Source organism: Gavialis gangeticus, unplaced genomic scaffold, assembly GCF_001723915.1.
Source record: "Gavialis gangeticus isolate Ggan-Ray unplaced genomic scaffold, GavGan_comp1, whole genome shotgun sequence".
Classification (NCBI taxonomy): domain Eukaryota; kingdom Metazoa; phylum Chordata; order Crocodylia; family Gavialidae; genus Gavialis; species Gavialis gangeticus.
In genome coordinates, this window is record NW_017729028.1 from 9053149 (window position 1) to 9064812 (window position 11664).

The 11664-nt window shown below is 41.4% G+C and overlaps 1 protein-coding gene across 2 annotated transcripts in view; it reads right to left on the reverse strand.

The window, feature by feature from the left end:
* The window catches only part of NOL10 (nucleolar protein 10), a 77247-nt gene that overhangs the window by 51629 nt on the left and 13954 nt on the right, over nt 1-11664 (reverse strand). For both annotated transcript variants that reach the window (XM_019520746.1, XM_019520745.1), the window contains exons 11-12: nt 7890-8039; nt 3559-3625 (exon numbers count right to left, since the gene is read on the reverse strand). In XM_019520746.1, coding sequence (XP_019376291.1) covers nt 3559-3625; nt 7890-8039 — 217 coding nt within the window. The remainder of the gene's footprint in view (nt 1-3558; nt 3626-7889; nt 8040-11664) is intronic.

The following is an 11664-nucleotide window of genomic DNA, read 5'->3' on the forward strand; positions in this document are numbered from 1 at the left end:
GGTGGGGCAATTCTTTCCACCTCTAATTCTTTTACTAAAAATACAGAATGCAGCTGGACTCTACAGGGATGAAAAATGGCTGCACATGTTTGACAAAGCTAGTTACAGCAGCTCAGTTCAGCAAAATAAGGCTAAGAACCCAGTTCAAAACAGTTCACAGGCAGCCTAAATAAAAGCAAAGATTTATAGTATGGTTCACGGGTTAATGGTCCCTTGAAGTATCAGTAGTTTCACTGCTGCTGGGGAAGTTAAAAAGCATTTTATTTCTAGTGCATGGAGAAAATACCAGAGACCAAGGCAGAATGGTAGGAACAAGATCACTAATTATGCCCCATGCTTCAAAGACAACAGCAATGGAAAGCCTTCTCTATGGGAAGTTCCCACAAAATAAATAAAGGGACAATAAGCTCAGGGATAGTACCTGGCTGTCTACTTCTGGGGAAATATTGAAGCAGAAGAGGAGAGTCTTGATCAAAGGAAATGCTTGCTATGTATTCATCTACTGTCTCTCCTCCTTAGGTCTAACCAACTTTCATAGAAAGATGACCACACCTATGAAACAGCACAATTAACTGGATTATATGCAATAGTTTTCAGGCAAAAGAAGCCAAGAGTTGGACAGGATATGTGACTGATTCTAGCCAATGAAAGATCAATTTCCTAACACAGTCTTTGGGAGAGAGGGACAAAGGGACTCTACAACTAAGTTTAAAGAATACTCATAATTTTGGAGGGCCACAGAAAAAACAGACTTGCAAATATCCATGTTCTGTAGGCTACTGACAGACATTCACTTAATGGCACAATTGGACCTGATCTGCAATTCCAACAATCACACCCTCCTGCCACGTCACATATCAGCTTTCTCTCTTTCCCTCTCCTCTTCCTTACTGAAAAGGAACACGGATACAAGAACCTGGCCCACAAACATAAAAGGTTTCCAACCCCTGCAAGATGCTACATTTCAGTACTGTACTCTACAAACTGTCTTATACGTGCAGAAGGGTCTATTTGCCAAGGAGATTATGAGTAGCGAACCAGGTTGATTTTTTTTTTTTTGTTAAAACCTTTCAACTAGAGAAGTCTGCTCTGAAAAACTGAAGTTCTATCAATACTGAAACTATTTCTGAAACTATCCTGGTGTATTTTCCAAAAACATCTTCAAATTGTATACTTATTGTACAGTTTGACATAATTGTCAAACCATTAAGATACAAACAGGAAATGCTGCTTTACAAAGCATGCTATAACGTTTCTATAAACACCAAATTCAAGTAAAAAATAAAAAAAATTAAACCAGAATTAAAAAAAAAAAAAATGAAACATTTATTCAAGACTGAAATGTTTTGGGAAAAAAACCCTTTTCCCCCCCAAAATTTGTTGTTGAAAAATTTCAGAAGCGATACAGATTCAGCACAAAAATGAAATGTTGAAATATCAGTTTCCAGCAAAATGAAAATGTCAAATGAAAACCAGTTCTTTCAACCATGGACATGCTTGGTTTGCATATTTTTCCTCCAAAGCACCTACTACTTGTAAGCTGGAAGCAGGCTAGATAGACCATAGGTCTGACACACCACAGCAGTACTTATATTCTCAGATCCAGGGGCTGAGGCTGAAAAGCACATCTACTCGTGTTCGTTTTCATGGGGCCCCCTTCCAAATACCGCAGTCTGCACTGCCATTCTCCTAATCTAAAACCTCTGCAAATCCCTCAGTCCTACCACAAGTCACCATCTGTCAGAGCCACAAGATTCTTATCCACACCCAAATCCCTCTGCCCCAACCCTCTTCTTTTCCTGAACTACCCCAATCACCACACCCAGAGCACTGCTCAAACTCCCCCTCCCTGGTCAGACTCTCCTGGCACCAAAACACCAAGTATTGTGCATGCTTCATATTACAGGGTCATGGATCAAGAACCCCTTATCCAAAAGGATACTGCAATGCTCAAAACATGAGTATATTGTCATTTCATCTTCCCTCTGGTTAGCAAACACTAGCACTCTTCTATAATAATGCCAAGATGGAATATGTAACATGCCCATCACTCCTGCATATCTGCATACACAATGGCTTATCTAGCAGAAGAGTCCCTGTTAAAGATACTGTAGAAATTAGCAGGGCACATTTCCCAAAAACATAACAGCTCCTTAAGAATAGTAACCTACCTACAGGTTAATCTGGTTTCTGCTGAGGGTAAAGGTCAACTCAGTGCACAAGTGTAGCTCCAAGCATCTCCTGAAGCCATGAAGACATTGAGGCCATAGGCTACCTAGAAGAATGCTTGCGCCAGACCTGCACCAGTCCTGCCCATTTCAGTCGTCCTGAAAACCCTATTCTAGACAAAAGTGTTAACCAGAGTTTGCTAACTTAGGTTATAGCTACAGGAGCAGCAGGTCACCTAGGTTATAAATCAAGTTGGGGACTCAGATTTCTGACAAGTCTGAATGTGGATTTTCTTGGGTTAGCAGTTCAAGTTACACCGTCTTCCCTACTCCTTTTATTTAATTTAAGAACACTCTATTTTCTACATTTTAGACGGCCTTTGGCTTTTGAACCAAAGAGTAAAGATGTGTGTTATGCCATGTGCCATATGTCAATCTAAACTATGTGCAATATTTTTTAAAATTGTTTTCCCAAAGGCCAGTTCAATGCCATGAACTAGTAAAGAAGGCCCAAGCAACTGAGACTATTTTGGGAACGGATCTCAAACTGAACAAATCTCAACTGTTAAGAGACCCAGCTCTGCACAAAACATTAAAAAACCAAATAATTTAGAACAGTGCTGGTTTTTTTCCCCATGGGATTGGACCTCAAAAATCCCCTGCTCAACTGACTCCAAATTTGGACCGTTAATCCTTCATGTGGCAGAGGAGACTTCAAGGCATTCACTGTAGGAATGAAGATTTGAATGTTTGGAGTCACCTGCTAAAAAGAAAGTAAGTTCAGCTTGGTGGTCTGCTCTAAAATACGATATAATAAACTGAATTATAGAACAGGAGTATCCTAGCCAGAATGTAACACCATGTTTACCCAGCAGATTTTACTCTAAAGACTACAATCTCCCTTTCTCAAAATACAGTAAAAAAGCTGTGCCTGCTATATCATGCAACCTGGTACTTTTCAAGTGCCCTACTGGATTAATGGTTTCTAGGATGCCCTTTATTCTGTGTACACACATTCTTCAAGTCAGAATCTATACCCTTGTGCTGTACTCACAGCTCACATAAGAAAGATTAAGTTTCAAGACAATGACCATGAATTTACATACTATTTTTATCCAAATGATTTCCCAAAGGTTTTACTAACCAGCAGTGAAACATAGCCACCACAGCACACAGCAACAATAAAAAAAAAAAAACTTCAGAAGAGAAAAAGAATAACATCTTTAAATTGGAGGAGAAATGTAAAACATGGGATTGATTACAATGCAAAAGAAAAAGCCTTTCCACCCTAGGAAATCTCTGAAAAAGCAGACTAAATGACTTTTTTTGTGAAGGAAGTCTGCAGTAAGGGGCTTTACCTGTAAACAAACTTAGTTCATTTTACACATACCTGAATTAGGATAAAGACAGACATCATTGATATCATGTTCTGGCTCCATTGAAGTAAATATTTTTCCCTGAAACAATAGGGAGAAAAATACATTACAGGGAATTCACTTAATGCTTTCTTAAAACACAGTTACAGACTGAAAATAGGCCTTATAGTGGCTAAAAAATACAATGCAAAAATACAGCAAGCAAAGCCTAAAGCTAACACGCTTTTTCAGTGGGACAGAATACTGATACACACAGGGCAGGTCCACAAATTCATCATTACTACCCAGAGTTGACCAGACCTTCTAAAAGGAATGCAGCCTATTTGTTGCTCAACCCAAGCCACAGCACTCGCTGCATGCTGGCACCTGAAGTCTAACTGCTGCAACTTCTATAGTGAAGATGTGGATGTCAGCAATCTATTCCAATGTATTTTATGAACTGGGTGGGGCCCCCAAGATCCTGGCATGTCACCAACAAAGTCCTTTTTTGTGATGTCTAATTTTCTTGGTTGTAAATAGTTTCATTCTAACAGAAAGCCAAAATGATGGGCTGTTTGTGGGATTTCCCCCACCCTGCTCTCATCTGTGTAAAATGAGGCACGGCCCAGCACTTCAATACAAAGTCAGGAAATTACAGGAAACGTAAAAAGGCCTGAATAAGAGGAACCAGTTGTCACCGACTTAGGAAGATCAGGATGGAAGTTATAATGGCAATTTATAATAATGATGTGCTAAGCCTGCAATTCTGGGATTTCGTGCTAGGTCATGTATTTGATTTCATATACTGTAAAGACATCAAACTCCCAGTTTATAGTCAAACTTTACATTTATTATGGCAGAGGAAACGTCTTTTCAAATGCAGTACAACATAACAATGAAAAAAAAAAAAGGTAAAAAGGAAGTAATGTTGCATAAAAATATGAACAAGAGAAACGGACTGCCTGCAACCTCTGCCATGTTTAGTTCATGCTGAAACACATCCCACAGATGGATGAGATGTGAACTGAGAGAAATAACCGCAACCCAGATTTCTCTCAAGTTCTACTTTTAAGTGTTTTAAGGCCAGTTCCTTCACTGACAGCATGCGAGGTCAGGGGGTCTGTTTGTTCTAACATACTGAAAGAGGACCTGCTAAGTCGGCTTCTTAAATGGAAGTAAAAGCTAGCTATGATATAGTCAAGTTATAGTTGTATATATTAAACTGCCTTCTACCACCACTCAGCATTTATGCCACATCTTTCAACCAAGGGTCTCAAACCTTCAAATCTCATGAAGCATGAGCAATTTTGCTTGCTTGATCCAACACTGAAAACAACCTCCTCACAGGTCAAATGCAATTTCTGCTTTAAAATGTATATCACCACTAGATGTAAATGTAAATTTATATAAAGACTATGTATAATCTACAACACAGATTTAGATAATAAAAGCACTGAGCAGTTAAACTAGGGACTAGAGAATGGGACTGCTATGTATGATGCTTTCAGTGCACCAAGGAAAAGTGTTAAAATTGTGCCTTAATTTTATTACAGAAATATTAGCAAGATGTACAGAATGTTAAGCACCACGTTGCAGACAAAAAAGGACAAAAGATGCCTCACAAACAAACCCTTAGTTCTCAAAGAAATACAAAATCTGTCCCGATCCTCCAGGTACCGCTCCCACTACAATAAATGTTCCAAGACTTTTTTTTTTTTTTTAAATAGTCAACATTTGAAGTTCAGGAAAAGGAGAGGCAACAGCCTTGATGTAGCCATTGGGCAGCTGCTTGCTGCCTACACTTACCAGCTGATATTTCTGTTACGTCTTCTCTTAGCACGTCTACACAAGATGTTTATTGTGGAGCTGCACGATTAGGTCCGCAGTAAATATCTCTGCCTCTACACATGCACCCATATTAGGGCGCACAAAGCAAACTCCTCAGCTGGATAACACTTGTAGATACAAGCATTAGCTAGCTCCGGAGTTTGTTTCATATGCCCTAACAGGGGCACACATGGAGAGGCGGAGATTTACTACAGGACTAATTAGGCAGCTCTCCTCAGTGTATCTACAAGAGTATCTCCAGTATACTCAGGAGTTTTTGCTCCTGGGCGCACGGTCAAACAGCGCACCCAAGAGAAAAAAAACCTAACAAAACTACAGAGCCATAAGCTCTGGAGTTTATTCATGTGCATTAATTGCATGTGTAGACATGTCCTCTCCCTCCGATTCTGCAGACAAGAAGTGCTTGCACTGTTTGTCACACTTATTACTTCATCATGCAAAGCACGCTTCAATAACCACAATGGTCAAAACCTCTACTTTATACTGAATCCAAAATTTCTGTGCATATTATAAGGGTTTTACAGACAAGAAAGTTTGAGGAGGGGAAAGCCCAGACAAAATACTTTAGTGCTTTTATACTCAAACTTCTAAGTCAGCCAGTAAATAAGAAGGTTCTGTGGCCCACTTTTTACAGAGGCATAAGCATGAGCTTACATGTCTGCAGGGATCTAAACTGAAGGACAGGATCAGAACAAAAACTTGTATCCCATTATTCTTCTTATTCCCCTGAAGCGGGTCTCGCCTACCTTTTGGGTCCCCCCCTTCCAGCTGAATGCTGCCATACCATCCATCCCTAGTCTCTCCACTGATGATTAATAAGAGCCTGTCTCCAACCCCACCCCACCTCAGTAGATAAATCATCAAGCTCCCCACCAAAAGGCACGTCTCAGCACGGGCTATTCTGGTATCAAAGCCAGGTACTTTCCACCCCAAATTCTGCCTCAGTTGGTTCCCAAGCAGGGAGAATAAAGAACCAATATTTGAGCAAGGGAAAGTATAGGCAGCTGGAACACATTCTAGGAAAGGCCAAAGATGTCCCCATCCCCAAGCAGGAAGAAACTCTCATTTATTCCATTGCAGAGGCCAGCTAATCTCTATGGTGTTCATCTTTGACTGAGAGAAACGAGGCAATTAGGGAACAAGGAGAGAGGCCAGTAACAGACCACCTATTTTTGATAACAGAAAAACATATAAGAGGTTGTGAGACTAGATGCTTTGAGAAGCCTTTTGATGAAAGAAGGTGCGTTTCCCATGGTAGAAAAAAAAAGCATGGTCCTAAGCAATGTGGAAGCACATTATAAAAAACTATTGAAAGGTTTGTGACTGCAATTGATAAGGTCCACTATGTAGTCAGAAGAGAAGGGGATCAGAGTGCAATGGCGACAGAGCCTTTGAGGAGGAACTGTGACTAATGAAAGAGGCTCCAATCAAGCTAAAATTACAATTGCACTATTACAGACCTGCCAAATAGGACACAGTTCCACATAAGAGATTGCTAGTCAGGCAAATAAAGTGGATAAACTGTCAAGCTGTTCAGAAGAGGCCCATGTGGATACTGAGGCTGAAAGCTCAAAATCTGTCTGAACTTTTTGCACCTACTGTTTAAGAAATAATCTACCATAAATTAGTCAGCATATACAACCTGACTTGCAAGCTGAAACGTGGGTGTCACCTTCAATGCTATTTTCTTGTCCTAGCAGATGTGTGTAAATATACTTAGCAGCTAATCTCACCAAAACAGAGTCCTTGAATAAGTTGGCAGTCACAGGGGTTAGAGCTAAATGTACTTAAGTGCACTGTATAATGCATGTGTGTGTACATGCATACACAGAGAGTGCTTAAGAGTCAGGAGAAGGAAGATATGTGTGTGTTTTTTTAAAGCCACTAAAATTTTACAAATGAGTTTGGCTTGGGAGAAGGCTCTGTCATCAAACCCAGATTTCTGAACATATAGGCTACTATTTGGCCAACAGATCTACAGGAATCTCTATTCCAACCCCTCATTCCATACCACAGCTGCAAAGTACCCACTGTAAGGCCCACACACCTATGGTGTGATGTGAAAACAGACACAAGGCATCACCAATACAGTGGCAAGGAATTTGGTAAGTATAACATGCTGGACTGACACTCAGAAGTAGGTCACAACCCTTGTTACAGAGGAAGACGACCTTTGCCCCCTGACGGTAGCCAATCGAACCACAGGAACATTTCTTCCTGTCCCCAAAACTGGAGATCAATTTAACCCTAAGCATATGAGCAGGATCCACCACCCACTGAGAGGTTCTTTGTAATGCTGGCTACATGGTTAATTAGCAGTTAATAACAATGAATGTGTGCACCTGCATCTCTCATTAAAATTAATCCTTGTCAAAAGATCCTCCTGAACAGTCAAACAAAAAAGTAACTATGCTTACAAATTAGGCTATGTTGAAGTGTGGTGATAAAAGTTTAAATTCAAATCAACAAAATGATGAAAATAGGGAATTTAACCTAATACCATAAAACATACACTTACCGTGTCTCTGTTCCACATTTTTATGATTCGTGAATCTGCAGATATAATTAAATCTAAATGATCCTGAAACTGGATTGATTTAACAGGCAGGCCATACTGGTGATCTTTGACTATTAATGGGTTACTGGATCGGAGATCATACAGCAAAACCTGGAAGAGTAAGGACAATTACATGTATGCTAGACTATGAGGTTTCAGCTGAGGTCTGGATCTATACTTCAAGGTTGTTTGGATTTAAACTGGTGCACATTATACCTTGGGCTAAACCAAAAAATAGTTTGCATTTAAAATGCTAAAGGAAGAGAGAGAAACATTAAACATAAAACAAAGAAAGCATTTTCCGTTCTGAAGTTATTAAATAAGCCAGACTTACTCTGAATTCATTTTTTTTTACCCCCATTTCCAAAGAGATGCTGCAGCCATATGAAAAATATAAATACACTTAAGCATTTATCATCTTTCCCAACAAATAATGAAAAAGTGCATACAGATGCTTTCCAAGATTTCTTAAAAGTATTTTGTTAGTAATCCGTCTGGTATGTTCTGGAGCTACCTTCCTTTCAGGCATCAACTGCTAGAGTATAATGTGTAAACCTAGGTTCATAGAAGTCTTGGAATTTGCCCATTCTTAGCACTGGAGGATGCCACTGTCACTGAAAGTGTATTTTTGGAAGCAAAAAGATATGACAAATTCATGGAGAACCAGTCTATTGAAAGCTATTAAACAGAAGATCAGATATCTAAGTTCTCATGTTCAATACATTCTAATAGAGAGGGCACTGGGCTGAGATTGGGGAGACCTTGATTCTAGTCCTACGGACTTGTGAGATCCCAAGACAACATCTGAGTTTCCTGTATGTGAACAGTAGATGCTAAAGTTTTGAAGGAAAGTTAAGAACCAAACTGTACAGGGAAACAAAGCTATGCTGCTACTTAGCACTATTCTCCTCTTTCAAAGCCATAACACATTGTACCTTATTTCATTAAAGTGAAGAGCTCTCTCTCTCAAAGAGCAAGGATGTGCAGAAAGAACATAACAAGAAGAATGGCAAGAGAGCAATGTGACTACACAAGAAACTTTCAGGATGCAAAAGCAAAAGCACACAGGCAATGGAAAAATGTAAAGGTAACTAAGGAACACACAGGGACAAAAATTAGGAAGGAAAAGATAAAGAATGAGCTGCATCTCAGAAATGTTAAAGACACCAAGAAGAGGTTCTCTAAGTATAATGGTCACAAAAGGAAGACCAACGAAGCAGTGGATTCACTGTTAACTAGCCACGGGGAACTCTTAATAGAAGATGCAAAGAAAGTAGAGCTGCTTAACAGCTATTTTGCCTCAAGTCTTCATGAAAAAATTAAACTGCATCTAGACTCCTATAAGAATTATTTGCATAAGAAAGGGGACAAGCTGAACAATGACATAACAAAAAACATAGATTTTGATGGGTCTGAATGAATTCAGGTCAGCAGGGCCTAATGAACTTCATCCTAGTGTTCTGAAGGAACTGGCAGAGGCGATCTCACAACCCTTTGCCATGATCTTCCATAGAATCATAAAAAATTAAGGTTGGAAGGAACCTCAGGAGGTCATCTAGTTCAACCCCCTGCTCAAAGCAGGACCATCCTCAACTAGGACACTCCATCCAGAGTTCTGTTGAGCCAGGCCTTAGAAACCTCCATCATCTCTCTAGGTAATCTGTTCCAGTGCTGCACTGCCTTCCTAGTGAGAAAGTTTTTCCTAATATCCAACCTAAACCTCCCTTGTTGCAACCTGAAGTCATGGGAGACAGACCAGATACCAGAGGACTGGAAAAGGGAAAAAAGCAGAAAGGTGGTGTCTCAGTGGGGCAAAGGAAAAGGGACGGGAGACTCCTTCCATGGTGGGGCCCGGGGCAGAAACAGCCCACCCACATTGAAAAGAGAAAAGCCCCAAAGACAGGGCAAACTTACCCATTGCAGAAATAGATGGGCCGGATGAGCCATGCTGAGATGGAACACCCGTGAAGTTTGTCAGCCACTTTTATCTGTGGCTGGATGACGTCACAGAAGAACGCTGCCTGGCAGAGATAAAAGCTGGCAGCAGAGAAACAGCTGTGGGGATGCTGCAGGGAACAGGCTGCAGAGCTGTCCCCCGAGCCGGGCAGGCACTGCACAGGCAATAGAGAGAAAAGCTGAGGAGGGACCCATCGAAAGGGTCCAATGGCAATTAAGGGATCGCAATCCCAGAGAGTCGTGAAGCTGAATCAGGGAGGAGGGTGTCGAGGGACAGTGGGACTGCAGATGCCAGAGTTGTGAGTAGGGGTGGGCTGAGCCCACCCTGCCCTTTTGTTTCAGTTAATTGTTTTTTTCCTTGATTTTCCCTAAGCCCTAGGACAGGAAAGGGCCAAGGAGATGCTCAAAGGACAGAGCGAGCTGGGGCAACGTCGGGGACAGCGGCACAGTGAAGAGAGCCTGGCATATCACCAAAGACTGTCCTATGTCCTGAAGGTACCTGGCGGGGGTGAGAACACCAGGAGCCAAGTAGACAGGGAGGACCCAGGAGGCAACACCAGAGGGTGAGCTAACCGACCATCGACTGGCTGTCCTAAGAGGCTGGTGCATGACTGGGGTGTAGGGGAGGTGAAGCCCCAAGAATACCTGCTAGGAGTGATGCCCAGCCTGTGAGGAGCAACAGCAGGGAGCCCCACCACCGAATAGAAGACTCAAGTTGTGGCAGGCAAGTGTCAGGGTTTCCCTTGGGGAGAACGCGACCCGACATTGAGACTACAGGAGCAGCCTCTGCGGTTGACCCCAGGCACATGGCTCCAAGGCAGCCAGGGAATGTCTACACAAGGCTAGGCAGGTACAGGTGGATTTGGGGAACTACAAACCCATTAGCCTCACCTCAACGTCTAGGAAGATAACTGGAGCATACCCTAAGGAATCCCATTTGCAAGCATCTGAAGAAAGAAAGGCTGATCACAAGCAGCCAGTATGGATTTACCAAGAACATGTCAAACAAAACTGATCTCCTTTGACAAAGGAATAACTTGGGTGGATGAAGGGAATGCTGTGGATATAGTGCATCTGGACTTCAGCAAGGCCATTGACAAGGACCCACATGACCTTCTCATATAGTAAACTGTGGGCTAGAGAAAACTACTATAAAATGGATAGACAGCTGGCTCAGTAGCCACAAGCAAAAGGTAATTATAACTGGATCCATGTCAGAATGGCAAGAGATTACAAGTGGAGACCCACAGGGTTCTCTCCTAGGCCCAGTGCCGTTCAATGTGCTTATTATTTGGATGCTGGTGCAGAAAGCTTCTTGATTAAGTTTGCAGGCGACACGAAACTGAGAAGGGTTATGAATGCAGAGGATGGGATAGCAATTAAGAAGGATCTAAATAGTTCGCAAAGCTGGGCTAAGGCTAACAGGATGAAGTTCAATGCCGACAAAAATAAGGTACTATATGCTGTGGGAAGAAGTCCTAACATGAAGGCTTCTCTCTTCAGGAAAGGCAGGACAGTAATACTGAATAAATGAAATGGTGTTGGACAGACCCTGTCTGTATCTTGAACCAAAATGAAGAAAGACAGTTGAGAAAACCCCATCCTGTTTCATTTGTCACAAGCAAGGTAGAAAGAGAATGTTTAGAGGTGTTCAGTTCAGTAGAAAAAAATATAGATATCTATACAAAATAAAATGGATAACCAGTAACTCTCTCATGCTACTAGGTCAAAATCAAGTTCACATGTATATAACTGACTCCTCCTTTAGTACACGTGTGCT